At 39.2% G+C, this 20,771-nt stretch overlaps 1 protein-coding gene and 3 gene segments (V, D, J or C); 2 read left to right on the top strand and 2 right to left on the bottom strand.

Moving 5' to 3' along the window:
• Positions 1 to 319: 319 nt before the first annotated feature.
• On the bottom strand, positions 320 to 8,029 carry zgc:101744 (Receptor expression-enhancing protein 6-like). 2 transcript variants are annotated; one of them, XM_047611946.1, is made up of 6 exons: positions 7,872 to 8,029; positions 7,654 to 7,786; positions 3,020 to 3,113; positions 1,932 to 2,070; positions 1,157 to 1,347; positions 320 to 979 (listed from the first exon to the last, which is right to left on the bottom strand). In XM_047611946.1, exons 2-6 carry the CDS (start codon positions 7,766 to 7,768, stop codon positions 973 to 975), a joined length of 546 nt encoding a protein of 181 aa, XP_047467902.1. In that variant the 5' UTR covers positions 7,769 to 7,786; positions 7,872 to 8,029; the 3' UTR covers positions 320 to 972. The 2 variants fall into 2 exon arrangements, with proteins under 2 accessions (XP_047467902.1, XP_047467901.1); XM_047611945.1 differs by having other exon boundaries at positions 1,179 to 1,347; positions 7,872 to 8,028.
• Positions 8,030 to 10,291: 2,262 nt separating this feature from the next.
• The window catches only part of LOC125024130, a 22,991-nt gene continuing 12,511 nt past the window's right edge, over positions 10,292 to 20,771 (top strand). The window contains 2 exon segments of the V gene segment in view: positions 10,292 to 10,368; positions 10,494 to 10,792. Coding sequence covers positions 10,320 to 10,368; positions 10,494 to 10,792 — 348 coding nt within the window.
• Positions 11,172 to 20,771, bottom strand: part of LOC125024128 — a 41,706-nt gene continuing 32,106 nt past the window's right edge. Inside the window, 2 exon segments of the V gene segment in view lie at positions 11,172 to 11,696; positions 12,499 to 12,536. Of these exon segments, the coding sequence occupies positions 11,374 to 11,696; positions 12,499 to 12,536 (361 nt within the window).
• On the top strand, positions 18,098 to 18,610 carry LOC125024135. The segment is given in 2 exon segments: positions 18,098 to 18,174; positions 18,300 to 18,610. Coding segments are annotated over 2 exon segments (360 nt in total).

The raw sequence follows: 20,771 nt of genomic DNA on the forward strand, positions 1-20,771 counted from the left end.
GAATTTGTGAATGGCATCGACATGCACGAGACACAATATCTGATCATTTCTGGAAACCCAGAAACAAAAAGAGAGTTACTGAAACTTTTAATTTCCAGAGGAAAATGTGGGCAATTACTTCAAATAATAGGTAATTAATTAAAAAAAATGTATACATATATTGTCACAAATTGAACCTGAACCAATTCTGCAGAGATTATAGTTCCAGAAATACAATTCTCCCAACTCACCACTGCTGTAAAAATAAGAAGAAAAAAATAAAGTCCCATCTGTGAGGTGTTTGGAAAGAGACTGAAATAAATCTGTGAGCCAGACGCAGTTCACCAGGGTTCCAGTTTTATTCTTTCATCATTATGACAAGATAAATTAAGACATATTAGAAGACACAAATCGTCCAGTTACTGTTAAACATAGAGAACCTTCCCAGTAGCTCAAGGCAGACTTTAAATTCTGCCAGGTACCTGCGAGAATAAGAGCAAGACGACACCGATGGCATGTAAAAGTTCCAGTTTTGATTATCAAAGGTAAGAGAATCAGCAACCTGCTTTTATAACTGGAGATTTCAGGCTCAGTTTTTGCCATAAATGGCTCAGTTCGACATAATATTGACTTCACTGCCAGCGTTGCTTAAACTCGAAGGTGTGCCATCGTAATCTTCTGCTATTAACATGTTTTCGACGTTTTTTTTTTTTTTTTGATTCACACAACATCAGAGAAAACAAAAGCACACAAATAGGTCACAGTCCCACTGATTGTCTTAGCAGTGTCGATGGCAGTAAACGGGTGTGGATGCACAAACAATCATATTTATTATGATGAGAGTCACCACATGACATGAGGAGTCGCTCATATGTCATGGAAGGAGGAGGACGTACAAAGAACAAGAGAGACACATTCAGTCACTCACTCACACACATACACACCAAGCCTTTCCATGTTTCTCACTGGCCCTTGTCGTGGTTGAGAGCCAGGTTAACAGCTGATGGAAAAAAACAAAGAAAAAGAACACTAAATAAAGGTAAATAAAAAAAATAAATATATATATATAATTATGTTGGAGGTTAGATTTTATTGTGTGACTCTGTGAGGTGACGCATGTGCACTGCAATAATATGTATCTGCAGGTCATATAGTATATAAATGTGGCTGTACTTGCATGTACACAGTGAGTGTCTCACCGTCCTTTGTCACGTTCTCAGTTAAGTTCCTGGCCTTGGCGCTCAGGTCATTGACCATACTGTCCATGGCTGCCTGGTGTTTCAGGAAGAATGGCCGGATCACGCGCCTGTACAAGATCTCAGAACCGTTCCACGACACCGGAGCCATACACCACATGAGGAACAAACACTGAGGGGCAGAGCGGAGGGCAGATCTCAGACATGATGCTGCTGTGTTACCTTCTGCTCAAACCGACACACGTCTGCTTCTTTATCGGATGATGAGCTTGGAAGAACTTTGGGTTTTTAAAATACGTGTTGATACAGCACAATACAATTCATTGGTACTACACAATATCATAAGCTAAGATTTAAAGCAGAACTCTTAAATTAGGATGCTTTTTTTTGCGAGTTTTACAACATAATTCTGCAATAAAAATGTGTGCAGTTTTACATTAATTAATTTTTAATTCTATTTGCTGTTTGACATTTTTACAAATATACTTTGATTATTTTCCAGTATAAACACAGTACATATGGATGCAACACATTCTGTGGCTGAATATAACCGATTTATTTTGTAGTTACTGAATATGTCCACAAGAGTGCAGTGTTATGGCAAGTGAAGCAAAGCCCAAAGTCATCGCCGCCCATGTAATTCAATACACCAACTCAACTCGGTTTCATACGGTAAAATTAAACAGAACTTAAAAAAATAAATAAATAAATACTATATATGGACGACACACCCCACAAACTCACAGCTCAGCCTACCTTGCTAGCATAGTAGAAGGGGAACCAGGAGAGGAAGATGTCAGAAAAGGACTCAACAATGCTGAAGAGTCCATAAACGACCCAGTAGGTCAGCCACTGTGTGTCATCCTCCTTCACGTTGCTCTCGATGGCCTTAATGCTGAACGAACCAGAAGACATGTTTGACTCAAGAGATTAAAGAAGTTACAGCATCCATAATAAAAGTTCAAACTTCAAGAATCATATCCCAAGTGTAACCACGTGACGAAGGGATAGGTCTCTGTATTGCCTGCAGTGTAACTCATGTACGCAGGAAGACAGCCACGGTTAAACAAAGAAAAAGTATTTTGTACTAAAGGAGAAAGTTAGAAGACATCAGAGAGCCAGTCAGATGGTCTTTTAGGCACGTTTACCCGTTTTATATGCTCTTATTATTTCTACCGGCTACCTTTAAAGGTTTCACCTTAGAAGAATGAGACTTGAAGAGCACGTTTATTCTATGCAAGTAACTCTCAATCTACAAACCTTATACCTCTTGTGGTACTACTGCATCATATTGTGTTGTACTGATGTTTCTATTATTATTTGAAAACCCAATTTTGGTCAGTCGGCTAAATAAGAGAAAGATAACATAACACATAATTACTAAATTTAGTGGATTTAGTGCAGGACTGTTATAATAGAAGGTGTATAACTACAAAAATATGTACTTTGTTACCAGGTCACTAGTGGCATTTTATCTTTTTTCTCTCAAACAAAGGTTAAATAAAATAAAATGCATACAACGTGTAAAGAATATTGTTTGTCTTAATATTTACTTGATTAGGACAAACTACTAAAAGCAGAGATGTATTAGTATAGTTTAAGAAATCTAATAATAACTAATAATCAACAAAAAGGTTTCTGTGGTAAATCTGAACACATCCTGACATGTTTTAGAAGGAAAAGCTCGGGCGTCTGAATAAAGTGGCCACGTTAACTTCAGACGTGTCGGTCAAAACGCTCTCATACCATCTTAACTAGCTTTTGTGATTTTCTATACATGCTGGTGGATATATAATGTCGCACTGTTGCGACATTTATTAAAGTGAGCCTGACTTCATACGTACGAGAAATATGCGGGATAGACAAAGCCGATCAGGTTGCAGAGTAGTGAGGCTCCATATCCAAAGAGAAGATACAGCCCGATGACGAGCAGGAAACCTGCAGGGGGAGGCGAGAGCAGAGTGCCGGTCAGGGAGAGAATGCTGATATTATCCAGTTACTTAACAAACACTTCTACTGTCACATCCGAGTGTGTCTGACAGCAGGATGTAGGAAAGCACAGCACCAGGATTCGGACGAGCGCTACACACAAGTCAAACATTCACATACAGCGCGCATGTGTTGACATTTAATGCATCTTAAAGTTCACACCGTCACACGGAACTGAACACCACACGTATGTGAGACATTCCATTAATACAGTAATGTTAAAAAGAAATCCTGAGGAAGGCTTTTAAACACAAAACAGATACCCTAGTAAAATATGTACACTTGTTCTGCAGTTTAACAAATGAGATTCATTTAGAGCTGAAATGACTGATCAACCAAAAAATAAAAACAAACTAACTTTGTGCCTTTTTAAATTTCTCGTTGGGATAAACAAAATGCTTGAATTGAATTGATTGATTGAATAAAACCAAATAAAAATAGTAACATTAAAAAAATAGAGAAAAACAAACAGCGTTTAGTTAAGATTGATTTCATTTGATTGATTAATAACAGTACAAACTAAACTGAATTGTTCAGAACAAAAGCTTTGTGACTGGTTTACTTCCTGTCATCCTTTTTAGATGCTGACTTTGCAAAAAAAAAAAAAAAAGAAATTTGCAAAAACCTAAATATCGCAGTAAAAAATGGTAATGGAAACACCTAGATTTGGAACAAAAAAAATCTCAAATATCACTAAAACGTTTTTACGCTCTCATAAGGGGCGTGTTTCCTCGTCACTGGGGATGACACAGCGGACCATGTGACCAGTTCATTTGAAGCCCATCTTCCTTAAATTGAAGTCTCGTGGTGGATTATGAGATAATGCAATAACACAAAACACTTTTTTTTTTTTTTTTTTAACTTCATTGAAATTTCAGAAATTCTGCTTTTATTTTGTGAAAACCTGTAATGGAAACGCAGCTACTGACAAGTCTCACACTTGCAGAACAGAAGAGAACAGCAGGAACTCTGTACCTATGCAAACCTGGCCTCCAGGTTTAAGGTAAAACAGAAGGATGGCTGTTTTATCCTCCAGCAGATGTGGTTAGTTCCATAAAATGCAAACCTCTGCTGTATAAGGTTTAATTATCACGAACGCCATAAACACAGTAAAGCCACAGAGTGTCTGAAGCACTGGAAGCATTTGATACCTCTCTTTTACATGTCATTTGCTTGATGCCACTCATATCCAAATACCCATGCTATCCTACAGTGTTCCCAGCTGTTCCTAGCGAAGACTAAACTGGAAGAACTGGCTAAGACGAAGACGATGCCAAAACAAAAGCTAATGTAGAGAATGAATTATGTAAGCAAACACTTCAGTGCTTTGCACAAACCATAAAGTTTATCAGTCAAACGAAAAGCCAACTTTTCATCACAGCACACGCCTCAAACTGTTATATGGCTTTACGCTATGAGAGAGAAACTCCTGAAGGGAAATGTACATAAACAATGAATGCATTCAGGTTTTTTTTTTCTTTGGAAACACTGGAAAAAGGGCACAGGATCCATTGCGCAATCTCGTAATGTGTGGCTCAAACGTACTCATTACAGAGCTAAGGGAGTTCAGCTGAAAATCCAGTTCCCCTTAACATGAAATCATCACAAAACCCCATTGTTACGCATACAGTGGGTGAGGGGCTGGAGTCGGCTTTAAAGACGTGAACAACAGCCACCAACACAGTCGGTTTTGCCGAGCACACGGCGTAGAGGAGGCCTCTCTACTCCGGTCAGCACATTATTCTTCACACTTCACAGTGTTGCCGAATCAGCATGAACTCGAGACGTTTCCTCAGCTTATCCTAGGAGACAGTTACACATCTTTGTAACCGGTCAAAGCGGAGCACAACATAACATTAAAGAGGGCCAACCGGAAAGAATTCGTCGCATGCGAGCCATCGGGTTACACGTTTCTGACGAGCCCGAGATGTGTGTCAAGCGAACTGCCGTTGCCTCACCCGCGAGCTCATGGAATTTACTTCTGCACAGAGTACAGGACGTGGTATAATTTGGCCGCTCTGTCTGGTTCTAGCGTCGGCCAAGTGCAGGGTAGAGACGAGTAAAGCGATATTTGCATACAATCCTGGTTATTTGTTTTGCAAGCCAGTCTGACGGTGGGTGTGGGACAAAAACACAAAAGTGTTTCAAGGTACATGAGCAACTGACATTTTCAGACTATGTGAGAGTTTTATTAATCCTCAGAGGGCGATTAGTGACCCACGAATTACTCAACAGAGAATACGGAGACCAATAAATTCCCAGACTGATATAGCTTCCCATATTTAGCTTATCGCCACTAACTTGGCAACGCAGGAAATGAGCACCAAGCTGAAGCATGAAGAACGTGTGCTACTAAAATGCCAAATATATGTTTGGTGTAGTTTAGAACAGGACCGCAACCTACCTATTATTTTGATCATATGCTTACTGTTTATTGATTAATCATTTTAATCATTTGTTCTTCAAGATGCTGTCAGTCTACATTGTGTAAGTTTCAATGTCCCAATTTGTCCGAAAAGCAGTTCACAACCAAAAATATGACTCAAATGAGCACAAACTGCTAAGGCAAACAGGTACATTTTCACATTTTTTTTGCTATTACTTGGCTGGTTGACCCATCCCATCTATAGTCAGGAGAGGGTTTCGGTCACAAAGTTTGTGAGAAGTGTTCAATAACAGGTTAGAGCACCCTTTAATCACTTTTTCTTAGAAGCATCTTAAGAAAACCTGTTTGAGATGATGATTTTAGTAAGAAGTAAAAGTAAAAATCAGCTGTATATTTGTAAACGTGCTTGGTTTGTTCTTCAAGGTGTCCAAAAGGAAACAGTTTCTGTTGCATTTCTTAGTAACTGACATTTACAAAAGTCTTAATTTGTCCAACCAGGAGTTCAAAACTCCTCAAAAAGTTTTAGTTACACAGCCTTGTTAGATTAGCAAGTTGTTCCAAAGTTATTTGGCACCATTCTCTTTTTAAATTGCAATTGCTGACCATCTTTGACATCAACATTCTTCAAGTTTGTTTTGTTTTTTAAGCGTAACATTACCTCGATTTACCTCTTGGTTTTAAACATGAGTTTTCTAATAACTCTCGGCTAAGAATCTTCTGATTCCATTGTATAAAACATCCCGTGGAGTGGTCATATGGAATGACTATGTACACTTAACTGACTCATCTTTGTCATTGTCCATACACAAAAAGAAACCTAAAAATCTGCAGTTTAAAGCAATTAACTTAAAAAAAATAAATAAATAAATAAAAAATAGGACCACTCCAGTTTAAACTTATATACAATTCTCTGATCCTACTTTTTTACCTGCTCATTTAACACGTACTTGTGATTTTGTATTGTATGTAGTTTAACTTTTCTCTTATATTTTGGGTGTGCTTTTCATAATAGCCTCTATAGGTTTCCAACCACGTCTCACACATACATTTTTGTTGTTGTTATTTTAAATATTCACCCTATGTGATTTGTTCTATGTATTTATTTACACGTAAAACAAATCAAATCAAATCGTCTGTCCACTTTGAGACCAATTAAAAGTTTATTTTTGTGTGATCAGTGTCACATTGAGTACACATCTTAGCCAGTCTGTTCCCTGACGACCGCCTTTGTAAGATGCTGGTGAAAATACTCGGGTTAATTGCGAAAGAAAAAAACAATTACATGTAGTTTATGACGTCGGGCATTCATATGAATAACTTCGTGCAGTAGGCTATGACGACTGCGTGATCCACGTCTTAGTGGAGTTAAATATTTCACATAGAGCTTCCGGCATTTGCAGGAGTTTATAGTTTAATGATTATTCTAACCCATACAACCGTTTCGTTGTGCACACATGGGTATTGATCAGCTCTGAGACAGTGTGCCTGAATGTAGGCCACCCTGGCTTGTGGGTTTCCGGTATCTGGGTGGCAGTGTAGACAGAAAAAAAACAACAAAAAAACAAAATGCCTGAGGCGTCTGACATTTATTGACTGTGCAAACTGACTGCAAACCACATAGAAAACACAACTCCCAAAAGCTAATAGTAGCTCCCAGTTGAATAACAGAGTCATCCCAGGATCTCTTTCCATTTTTTTGCCTTGCACTGGATATTTCAGGAGGTGATAAAAATACCCCTGGGACCAGCAGCTGGTGGACGTTGGATGCAGTTTATTCAGGAGCAATATTTCGAAGTGGGAATTTTATAGCAAGTGATCAGGCAATGCGGCAGAAGTGTCTGAGTTGGGTGAACTTTGGTATTACAGCCAGAGAAGGGCAATAAAATGAGCCAGCTAATGGTGACACAGGATATGAAACCACCGTGAAAGAGCAGGAGACCACAACAGAGTGCCAGCTAAACCAGCTAACGCTGGCTTGTTTGCGAAGAGTGTGGCAACTTTTTAAACAGGAGACATTAAGCCCGAAGCAAGTTCATTAACCGACACGTTGGATCAACTTTGAGAGGACAGGTGTTCCTTTGTATTTGTGCGCTGTTAACATACCCAAGGCGAGATATTCCCTGTTCACTCCCGTCTTTTGTTCCAGCGTCGCCAGCTGATCTGTCACAAAGTTCTTCTCACGGAGCAGAGCCACGAAGCGCTCCTTCAACTGACTCATTTTCAGGCCTTGCTGAGCCTGTGGCCGCAATAAAACAGAAGGAATGTTACACTGGCGGACACTCGAAGGTTTAAAAATGAAGCAGGCAGTTGTTTTTACGAACCTTGGTTGAATAATAAGCCCGAAAACTTGCCGCTGGACGTCACTGAGAGTGGCCGACTGGCTGCTGACTCCGCCGCCGAGTTGCGGTGACCATGAGGGCGGAGCCTGGATGTCGCCCGCTGACCAATCACAGAGCTCCGTTGAGTAACGTTCTCAGCCGCAGTTGATTAAAACGGTCTGTGCAGGTAACGGTCTGTTGAGAGTGGAGGAGCCATGTTGGATCTTTGTTGAGGGCAGAGGAGCCATGTTGGATCTTTGAGACCACAGCCGTAGGCAAGAGAAAAGGGGAAGAAAGCATTTTTTATAACATTATTTCTAAAGTTTTTTGCGTTTATTGTAAAAAAAAAAACAAAAAAACAAAAAAAAGCAAACATTGTTTGCACGCTTGCTTTGAGCTTTAAATATCAAGTCAGACCTTATACATCAGACCTATTTACATTGTTCTTGATAACTTTGATAATAAACATGTGTACACCAATTGATAAAATGACAAATATATTTTCAATAAAGAAGAAAACGCACGATTTGAGAGTGTTTCCTGATTGTAACCCTAAAAAAAATCACACCACACACACACACACACTAAAAACACACCTCAGAGTAATCACATCCACTCTCTGAATTAAATTATTACTATGGCATAGCAATGGTTAATTATTGAAATAATACATGTTATTCAAATGCATTTATCAGCTGGTGGGTCAAGTTTATAACCAAGTTTTAATTAAAAGGTAGACAACGATATCATATTGAAATACATATTTTTCTCTGCCTATACCAAATTCTAATGCACTGAGGAAATCGGTGATGCATAGAGCTATGTCATTTGGTACGCCTTACCTAGCACAATAACAGAAACTAACAGTAGAAAAATAAATCAAAAAAACATCTTAAAATATGTTGGAGTAATAGTGGATTATAGTTATCATTGCCTAAGATAACATGTGAATAAACTGAACTAAACTAAACTTACAGTGTAACAATTGCACTTAAACACAGTGTCAAAACTGACCCTTAATTAATGATGACAACATCAAGAACACTGAAAGTGAGAAGCTCTAGGAATCCAGAGAGAGGCGAGTTATGAAGCATCTGAGAAATTTCTCTTTCTTCCCACATTTGTGTTTTTTTTTTTAGACTTTAGTGAGAAGTTAATGGGGGAAAATCACTATGTATATCATGCAACTGAACTGGAAACAACTGGTCATTAACAATGTCATGTATTTTAAAACATTTGCCATTTATCTTCGTAATAAAGCTGATAAATGCATGTGGTGTAAAAGAAAGTATAATGCAAGTAAAATGCAATGGAGCTGAACTCTAAAGTTGCATTAAATGGAAAAAATAAATACTGTACCTGTGTGTATTACTTGTGTACTTTCCGCCACTGTCAATGGATCAATAAGAAAAATGATTGTTTGCAGCAATCTCACCCAAGGTTTTTATGTGTAGCAGCTTGATAAGACACAACGCTACAGCACACAAACACGCCAACTTTGCCACTTGGTGAATGAGCTTTGTAAGAGCTCAGATTGTTGCTTTTGTCTCATATTTTGTGATATTTCCAGAGTGCTCTGTCAACATGATTTTGAGTTGAAGGGTAAATGTTTACTGGGGACCAAACTTTTCATATAGTAAGTCACTGGTGCACAACATAAAACCAGCATCAGATATTTTTTATATTACATGCACTTGAGTATAATTACTCCAAATGCTACGATGGAAATAATTATGAGCGACTTTTGGAGCTCATATTCATTGACACAATTAGTCATGTAAAGTCTCAGAGAGAGTGTAGTTTTCACTGAAAAGATGATTTATTATGATAAGGAAGAAAATGCTAGGGGCAATAAAATAATTGATAGCAACAAATAAAATTTACTGCTGCTGTTGTTAATAGATTTGGCCATTTTAAGCCATCAAATACATAAAAAGGTATGATGTTTGAACACCACAACCTTTCCTGTTACTTTACTGGATTTATGGATTACAAATCTTGTCATGATTCAATTTTCTTATGTAGTATCATTTAAAAAAATGAAAAAAATGAAAGAAATTGATCACACCACATATATATCATATCAACGTTTAATGGTAGGAATGTAAACAATAATAATGATAACAATAATAATATTTTTTTGTGAACCCTAACAACCGATATGTCATTGTTATGAGTGATGACCGCCAGCAGAGGGCAGCCTGCACCTATTTATGACAACAACATACTTGAAGACGCCATGCAAACACAGGAGAACGGAAAGTTTCAAAATGTGCTCAGTCATTTGTTAAGGAGATGGAGATGCATCATACATTCTCAGTTTCACATGGACAGGTGTGCCCAAATGTGTTTTGCATGATTTTTCTGCATCACTGCTCCTCAGAGTTTAAGTTCTTGTGTCACAGAGACTCTGAACTGTTTTCATGCTCTCACACTGAAAACTGCATCAGGATGATGTTTCCAATAACTCTGATTGTCATGTTGGGTTTTCTGACTCAGGGTGAGAGACGTCGATGATATGTTTTTAAAACCTATCTGAGTTCATTTTAATCCTTTGCTCTAAACTCCAGTTCTTTTAATTGAAATCGAACTTTTCTTCTTAACGTTGTTTATTTCTCATTTCAGAGTCGTTTGCCAACAATTTTCTGACTCAGGCTGATAAATACAAGTCTGTCAGTGTTGGAGGGACTGTGACCATCAGCGCCACAGGGAGTTCAGATATTGGTGATGATCTCAGTTGGTACCTTCAGAAACCTGGACAGCCTCCTAGACTTCTTATATACGACTCATCAACTGTCTACTCAGGAACTCCATCTAGATTCAGAGGCAGTAGATCTGGTTCTCAGTACACTTTAACCATCAGTGGATTTCAGGCTGAAGATGCTGGAGATTATTACTGTCTTGGTGCCCATGGTGATGGGTTCACACAGTGAAATAGAGTCGTACAAAAACATCCTCCAGTCTGACTGAAGGCTGCAGGTGCAGAGAGTTGGTGAAGAGACAGTGATGAGGAGAACTGGTGCAGTGAACACAACACTAGACTCATCAAGCAGAAACTTTTATCAGTAGATGAATGGCTTCATGAAGGAAATTTATTTTTATGCCATTTAAACTTTCTCTACTTGACAGAAGATTGAAAATACAGAATTCAAACAGAAACATTTAACATAATTTATTTCTCTTCATGTCACGAGTTACATAGGAAGTCAGATTGAACATGTACATATTTATTATCAAATATATTTATCTATAAAACTCTTCTTCACAATGAATATGTTTTAAGAACAACACAAAGACACTGTCTCATTTTCGTCTACAGTTTTATTGAGTGATAGTTAAATTTTTCCCACATTCGCTGAAGAATAAACTCTCTTGGTTTGAACGTAATGAAATTCACTTTCATTTGAAAACTTTTGAACATGAAGCAGAAATTTAAGCGAATCTAAATTAAAAAGCTGCATGCACACTTTATGGCAAACTATGAAATACAAGTGTTGCTGAAGCTCTACTCTGAGCAGCGGTCAGGCTCCAGGGTTTGAGTGACAGGGCTCTGTCCATTCAGACTGGCCTCACAGCTCACTGAGCACGCCTTCCTCCACTGGTCTGCAGTGAGACTCAGGGAGCTGCTCCAGCTGTAGTGGCCGTCCCCCCCCAGGACCTCCACGCTGCGGGACACCCCCGAGGACCTGCTGCTGCCCCCCACCTTCCAGCCCAGACTCCAGGTCGAGGGGAAGCCCCCGCTGGCCAGACACACCAGTGTGGCACTGCTCTGCTGCAGCTCCTCTCTGGAGGGGGGGAGGACGCTCAGGGTGGGACGCACCACACCCACTGGGGGAGACACACAAATACAAAGGAGTCAGGATGAAGGCTGCTAATAAAGGAAGATGACATTTCTAGTATTTTATCAATGAACCACAAGAACTTGTGCTGCTTTTGGACTCATAAATCTCTCAGTATCAGACCATCAGCCTCATGATTCAAGTGGAAATGTCACTAAAACATCAATTAATATTAATCATTGATGACGTCTTCATATCTGTTTCACAATGTGTGACAGTGAAGAACTCATCTCTGGGATGATTTTCCATCTTTAAACTGACAGAGCTCAAACTTTCATGTGAACACAGTTAAAACTTTGACATCTGTCTCTTTCACTTCCTTTAAACTACATGTGAAATGAATGAAGCGTGAACACCAAGCTGATCTGCATTTACTGATGAAATGATATTTATCACTAACTGAAATCCACATCACACTTTAATCTAAAAACTGTTTCTATGTTAAAAATGAATAAAAGAAAATAACATGAAACTACTGATGTTACGTTTTGAGTCTTACAACTTGACATCGATCACATGTTAATTTAACACATTTTGAACAGAGAATAATTCAAAGTCATCGTGAAATAGAATATCAGAAAACTAATGATTTATTTTGATCATTTCAGTTACTATATACTGAGTTAATATTGATCTCTGTCAAGTTTCGTGTCACTGTTAAAACGTTGGATCAGTTTTGTTAAATAATGAAAAATATCAACAACAAAAAATCAATGTACCCAATCACATTTTGACTAAATACAAGAAAAAATGTTATAAGATCAAAAAGCTACAAAGAAAAAGGTACTTACAGTCAACGGTGAGTTTGGTTCCTCCACCAAAAGTCCACCACAGTGATACAAACTCATTAAGAGGCCGTACAAAAACCTCCTGCTCTGAGAACAAACATCTGTCCTCTGAAAAAACTCTGATTCTTCTGATAACACAGCAAAAAATACACTTTTTTGAATGTGTTATGATGTGTAATCACATGGATGTTGAAATCATTTTTAAAAAGTCATTGTATCATTTAAATGTAGCTTTACTTTTCTACAACTGAAAGAGAAACCTCAGTCTCCTTTTAGAAATGTCATTGATTCCTAATTTTAAATCAGCTGACACATGATTAAATGTACATGATACTTTTATCACAATGATTTACAAGAAATGATGAATTATGACTAAAACTCTATATATGATCTTCACTCTGATGAATTGAATGTTAGAAAGTAGAAATACAAACCACAGTGAACACAAACTCATCCTTAAATCCTTAGTTGTGTTTGTAGTGTAAATATTTTCTTGTGTTCCATTCAGATCATAAATGGTTTAAATCCAAAGAGTATTTCTCCTGATGTTGTGTCCCTGGTTGCCTTCAGTGTGTTGAGAGCAGAGAAATGATTTCCATAGAGAGGAGGCTTTGCATGGTCAGCTGATCCTCCAGTCAACTGAGAAGGTTTATAGTCCTGTGAGTTCAACACTGCAGGACTCAGATCTGTCAGTCAACACAGCAGAAACCACAACCACCATGACTCTCATCACCATCCTCATCTGGACGCTGGCCTGCTGCTGCTTCACAGGTTCATTCTCTCAGCAACATTTCACTCATCATGTGCTGCCTTTTCTCACATTTATTTCTGCTGAGAAATCAATCATTTGTTTTTGTCTGCAGGATGCAGTGGTCAGGTGACTGTGACTCAGCCTCCAGTAAAGACATCTACTCCAGGATCCACTGTCACTATGACCTGTAAGACCAGCCGAGATGTTTACACATCTAGTGGTAATCAGCTTATGTCCTGGTATCAACAGAAATCTGAACAAACTCCAAAGCTCCTGATATATTATGGAAGCACACGTCAATCAGGAACACCAGATCGGTTTAGTGGCAGTGGAAGCAACTCTGACTTCTCTTTGACCATCAGTGGAGTTCAGGCTGAAGATGCAGCAGTGTACTACTGTCGGAGCCAACATTATATAAACAGTGATTTTGTGTTCACACAGTGATTTGTCGTCGTACAAAAACCTCCCTCATTCAGACTGCAGAGACTCTGAGCTGTTACAGCAAGAACCGACTGCAGCTGCTGAAGAGGAAGAGACTCTGACACAGACCACTGAACACAGAGCTGACAGTAACCTCACCAAGCACTAAACACACAACACATCAGGTCCCTCGGTCCCTTTCAGTGTTAGATTAAGGTAGTGAAACTGAGATTTCCATGTTATGTTCATCGCAGTCTCTGAAACGTACACTGACTATTTTGTCAACTATTAATTTGTTCAACCACCGTGACTCTCATCATCATCATCATCATCATCATCATCATCATCATCATCATCATCATCACAGAACTCTGTGAAAAGCTGCATGAGGAGAGTTGCATCGTTATTATTGACAGAAAAGCCACTGTGGCCTAAAGGCAGCAGAGGTCAGGGGGCATATTTGTTTGTATTGCTGGTGTAATGTCCTGTCTGAAGAGGGAAATGTAAATGAAGAGACAGGACACGGTTGAACCCTTTGCCAACTTCATCATAAGTAAAGCATTGAGCGGCAAGGGCTCCCTCTTCAGGCCTGTAGGCAAACTACCCACGAACACATAATTTTAATACCTTAAATGAATTATGAGTTTTTAACCCTTTTTAATATCATTTTATCAATGTATTTGTTAGTATTTATTCTATTTATCCTGTGTCTTTAACCACACATGAAATCATACTTTCACACTGGCATTACTGTACATTTAGTTCGCAGTTAACAAGTAAGTATAAATGTGCGCATTCGTGTTGACGCAAGGTTTGAAGTAGATTTAGGATAAGTGTTTCTCAGTATTTGCTTCCCTTTTATGTTGTTCACTGATCCTGCAGTTTGACAGGAAAGAGTCAAGTTTGGACCTCCTCCCAGGTCAGCGTGGACTCTGTGAGGTCAGCTGTTGCCGGTCGGCTGCAGAATTAACGAGTCGGTGCAAATAACGCAGCATAAAAAACACAGATGACCATGGCGTCCAGAGATTTCAGAGAAAGAAGCTGGACAAGGTCATCAGGAAGTCTGGACTGGACTGTGAGGGAGGGCGAGTGACAGGAGAGTCCTGACTTAACTGTCCTCCATGCTGGAGAATGAGCAGCACCCCCTGACAACACTGAGGCTGTTCTATGAGGCTCCACAATGAACATTGGTAAAATGTGCAATATCATGACTCCTCAAGGTTCAACACTCTGACCATTCACTACTTACTCTGTACAGTGTACAACTCTGTGCATTCGATAATTTTTGTATATATGACAATACTTGTATATTGTTTATTCTATTCTATTTTATCTCACTATTTATCTTTTATACAGTTGGTTCTTTATTCTTGTTATTTTTCTGCCACTATGTGTGCTGTTGCAAACTGCAGTCCCTCCATTGAGGGACTAATAAAGGTTTTCTAATTCTATATAAAACCGATTTCATTTCACATCCTGTGATGAGAGAAAAATAATTTCCCTCTGCAGCCTGCAGGGTTAAAGTTCACCTACTGTATTTTTGGGTAAAAATATTCATTCAGAAGTCTGAAGTGTCCTGGTGGCTCAGTTTGGAAAAGTTTAATTCTGCATTCAGATAAAAATGCTGAGGAGATTTGAATCTGGTCTGGAGTAGGGGTGTGCACAACGTCCAATATTTGTATTTGTATTTGTTGTTGAATAAAATTCAGAACAGGCAAAGATTCCATTTTTATGTAAGTGTAATTCTTTAACTAGTCAAGCATTTAATAATGAACATCACCGAAAAGACAATAACATACTAACAGTCATTACCTCATCCATGCTTAAACCAAAAACGCATAAATACCAATAGGAACAATGGGAACATCATGAACTGCATCACCACTTGTTCTTGTTGAACAAACAGAATGTAAACAAATGAACAATCATTACTTAAAACAACAACAAAAAAACTGTTCTTTCAATGCCAAGAACTAGAATTTATCAACCCCTGACTGGGAGATCCAGAAGAACAAAAGTTTTATTCTATGTTAAATATCAAATATCACTGTTAGAAACTAAAAGATACACCCTTCTTATTGTCATCTGTCTGTGAAAAAAACATCCTAAGCAAAGGTTAAAATCCGTACAGCCTCATCCGCCTTTAAATTTGTCAACGCAGTCCTGAGAGCCTGTGCACATGGGATCACAGAAGACAGAGAAGTCACATGTGTTTCCTCCTCAAAGGGTTGTAGAGTTTTCACAGTGGCCTGCACTAGTTCCCATTGATGGTGTGACAGTACACCTCCCAGATCCACCTCTCCACTCATGGTAGTCAGTGGTCGTCTCTGCTCCAACGGCCGCTGAAGCATGTGGAATGAGGAATTCCACCGGGTTGACACGTCATGCACCAAAGTGTTCATGGGAAGGTCTTAGCTGAAGTTTGTTCACAACTTTGTGACATCTAGTTGTTGCTACTAGATGTCAGGTGTGAGCCATGCCCCTAATGTGCACATACAGCGGGTAAAATAAGTATTGAACTCATCACAATTTTTCATAGTCAACATATTTCTAAAGGTGCTATTGACATGAAATTTTCACCAGGTGTTGGTAACAACCCAAGTAATCCATACATGAAAATCCATACTCAAGGCCTTTTTCAACCTTAGTGTTGCAAAACATTCTGATGGCATTGGTTACAGAAGGATTTCTAAACTTCCAGTGACCACTGTTGGAGCCATAATCCGGAAGTGGAAGAAGAAACCATAAACCGGCCACGACCAGATGCTCCTCACAAGATTTCTGACAGAGGAGTGAAAAGAATTATCAGAAGAGTTGTCCAAGAGCCAAGGACCACTTCTGGAGAATTTCAGGAAGACCTGGAATTAGCAGGTACAATTGTTTCAAAGAAGACAAGAAGCAATGAATTCAAAGGCCATGGCCTGTATGGACGCTCACCACGCAAGACTCCATTTGTGAAGAACAAGCATGTTGAAGCTTGTTTAAAGTTTGCTGAACAACATTTGGACAAGACTGTAAAATACTGGGAGAGCATAGTCTGGTCACATGAGATCAAAATTGAACTCTTTGGATGCCATAACACACAACATGTTTGGAGGACAAAATACACTGCACATCACACCAAAAACACCATAGTGACAGTGAAGTTTGGAGGTGGGAACATCGTGGTGTGGGGCTGTTTTTCTGCATATGGTCCTGGCAAACTTCAAATAACTGAAGGGAGGTTGAATGGAAAAATGTACCAAGACATTCTTGAGAAACATCTGCTGCCGTCCGCCAGAATGATGAAGATGAAACGAGGGAGGATATTTCTGCAAGACAATGATCCCAAACACAGAGCCAAGGAAACTTTCAACTGGCTTCAGAGAAAGACAATAAAGCTGCTAGAACGGCCCAGCCAGTCACCAGACTAGAATCCAATTGAAAATCTATGGAAAGAACTAAAAATCAGAGTTCACAGAAAAGGCCCACAAAACGTTCAAGATTTAAAGGCTGTTTGTGTGGAAGAATGGGCCAAAGTCACACCTGAGCAATGCATGTTTCTCCAAACAGGAGGCGTCTTGAAGCTGTCATTACCAACAAAGGCTTTTGTACAAAGTATTAAATAAATATCAGTAAGCGTGTTCAATACTTTTTCCCTTCGTTATTTGACATTATTACACATAACTTAATTTCTAAACTTATTTGTTTTAGTTTCTTTCTATATATGGATTACGTGGGTTGTTACCAACACCTGGTGAAAATTTCATGTCAACAGCACCTTCAGAAATATGTTGACTATGAAAAACTGTGATGAGTTCAATACTTATTTTACCCGCTGTAGTCACCATCAGCCATTGTCCCAACCATGTAACAAGTGACAAAATACTCGACAGGAAATTTCACTCCAACATCATCTTGCCATCGTTTCACGAGGGCCTGGAGGTGATGTAGGATTTTAGCTGCTGTGTGATCTTCATTTAGAAGGTCCATCTTTAGAAGCACTGTCACACGTTCATGCTCATCTGTCCCTTGTGGACTCTGTTTGCATTCTATCCAGTGGCCAATGAGATATGCATTTGTGGAAAATTTGGTCGTCCAGATGTCGGCCATTCAGTGCACAATTTCCCTTTCAATTTTTAAGAGAGATTCTTTGACTTCTCTTTTCGCATCTTGGTAAAGTTGTGAGAAATCCCAAGAAGATGGGACAACTAAGGAGTTGTGACCGCCAGCAGAGGGCAGCCTGCACCTATTTATGAGAACAAAAGACTTGAAGGAGTGAGAACAGAAAGTTTCACAATGTGCTCAGTCATTTGATAGGGAGATGGAGATGCATCATAAACTCTCAGTTTCACATGGAGAGGTTTGCCCAAATGTGTTTTGCATGATTTTTCTGCATCACTGCTCCTCAGAGTTTAAGTTCTTGTGTCACAGAGACTCTGAACTGTTTTCATGCACTCACACTGAAAACTGCATCAGGATGATATTTCCAATAACTCTGATTGTCATGTTGGGTTTTCTGACTCAGGGTGTGAGACGTTGATGATGTGTTTTTAAAACTGATCTGAGTTCATTTTAATCTTTTGCTCTAAACTCCAGTTCTTTCAATTGATATCAAACTTTTCTTCTTAACGTTGTTTATTTCTCATTTCAGAGTCGTTTGCCAACAAATTTCTGACTCAGGCTGATAAATCCAAGTCTGTCAGTGTTGGAGGGACTGTGACCATCAGCGCCACAGGGAGTTCAGATATTGAGGATGATCTCAGTTGGTACCTTCAGAAACCTGGACAGCCTCCTAAACTTCTTATATACGACTCATCAACTCTCTACTCAGGAACTCCGTCTAGATTCAGAGGCAGTAGATCTGGTTCTCAGTACACTTTAACCATCAGTGGATTTCAGACTGAAGATGCTGGAGATTATTACTGTCTTGGTAACCATACTGATGGTACATTTACACAGTGAAATAGAGTCGTACAAAAACCTCCTCCAGTCTGACTGAAGGCTGCAGGTGCAGAGAGTTGGTGAAGAGACAGTGATGAGGAGAACTGGTCCGGTGAACACAACACTAGAGTCATCAAGCAGAAACACAATGAACTGAAAGAAAATATTTCCACACTTCCTCATCTAATAATTCGGATGAATCGCTTCATTAAGGAAATTTAGTTTTAGTTCATTTAAACTTTCTCTACTGCAACATTTCACTCATCATGTGCTGCCTTTTCTCTCATTTATTTCTGCTGAGAAATCAATCATTTGTTTTTGTCTGCAGGATGCAGTGGTCAGGTGACTGTGACTCAGCCTCCAGTAAAGACATCTACTCCAGGATCCACTGTCACTATGACCTGTAAGACCAGCCAGGATGTAGCAACATGTGATGGTAAACAGTGTATGTTCTGGTATCAACAGAAATCTGGACAACCTCCAAAGCTCCTTGTTAAACAAAGTACCATAAGCCAATCAGGAACACCAGATCGGTTTAGTGGCAGTGGAAGCAAGTCTGACTTCTCTTTGACCATCAGTGGAGTTCAGGCTGAAGATGCAGCAGTTTACTACTGTATGAGTATTCATGTCATAAACAGTGCTAATGTGTTCACACAGTGATTTGTCGTCGTACAAAAACCTCCCTCAGTCAGACTGCAGAGACTTTGAGCTGTTACAGCAGGAACCGACTGCAGCTGCTGAAGAGGAAGAGACTCTGACACAGTCCACTGAACACAGAGCTGACAGTAACCTCACCAAGCACTAAACACACAACACATCAGGTCCCTTCGGTCCCTTTCATTGTTAGATTAAGGTAGTGAAACTGAGATTTCCATGCTATTTTCATCCCAGTACGTTAAAAGTCCACTGACATTTTCATCATCATCATCATCATCATCATCATCATCATCATCATCATCATTATCATCATCATCATCATCATTATCATCATCATCATCATCATCATCATCCTGCTTCGGTCTCAGTCGCTTGGCAACATCACTTTGGATCCTCTTTGATCCTCCTGCACCAAACCATTCCGTGTCTTTAGTGAAGATTGACTGAACTACAATTTAGACACAGGTCCTCTGTTGCCCTCTGGATGATCTGCAACATCACTTTGCTGACTCCTTGAGTTTTCCCAGTGTCTGTCTTCTGTTTGATGAAGACAGGTTTTATGAAGACATGTATGCTGTAGCCAAAATCAACACTTAACACGTTAAAAATGACCCAGAACTCTGTGAAAAGCTCCATGAGGGGAGTTGCATTGTTATTATTGACAGAAAAGCCACTGTGGCCTAAAGGCAGCAGAGGTCAGGGGGCATATTTGTTTGTACTGCTGGTGTAATGTTCTCTCTGAAGAGGGAAATGTAAATGAAGAGACAGGACACGGTTGAACCCTTTGCCAACTTCATTACAAGTGAAGCATTGAGCGGCAAGGGCTCCCTCTTCAGGCCTGTAGGCAAACTAATCAATCACTGAAAACATCCTCTTAACATCACTGTTATGAGTTTTTTAAACATATATTTTTTTTAAAATGCATTTTAATCCATTTATAACCCATGAACACATAATTTTAATACCTTAAATGAATTATGAGTTTTTAACCCTTTTTATTGATTGATTTTAACCCAATCACTATCACACTGGTCTGCTCTCGTTTAGAGCAGTTGTTGCCACTAGATGTCAGGTGTGAGTCATGCCCCTAATGTGCACATACAGCGGGTAAAATAAGTATTGAACTCATCACAATTGTTCATAGAAAACATCTTTCTAAAGGTGCTATTGACATGAAATTTTCACCAGGTCTTGGTAACAACCCAAGTAATCCATACACGATGATCCATACTCAAGGCCTTTTTCAACCTTAGTGTTGCAAAACATTCTGATGGCATTGGTTACAGAAGGATTTCTAAACTTCCAGTGACCACTGTTGGAGCCATAATCCGGAAGTGGAAGAAGAACATCATTCGACCATAAACCGGCCACGACCAGGTGCTCCTCGCAAGATTTCTGACAGAGGAGTGAAAAGAATTATCAGAAGAGTTGTCCAAGAGCCAAGGACCACTTGTGGAGAATTTCAGGAAGACCTGGAATTAGCAGGTACAATTGTTTCAAAGAAAACAATAAGCAATTGCATTCA

This window comes from Mugil cephalus, chromosome 17 (genome assembly GCF_022458985.1).
Source record: "Mugil cephalus isolate CIBA_MC_2020 chromosome 17, CIBA_Mcephalus_1.1, whole genome shotgun sequence".
In the NCBI taxonomy this organism is placed as follows: domain Eukaryota; kingdom Metazoa; phylum Chordata; class Actinopteri; order Mugiliformes; family Mugilidae; genus Mugil; species Mugil cephalus.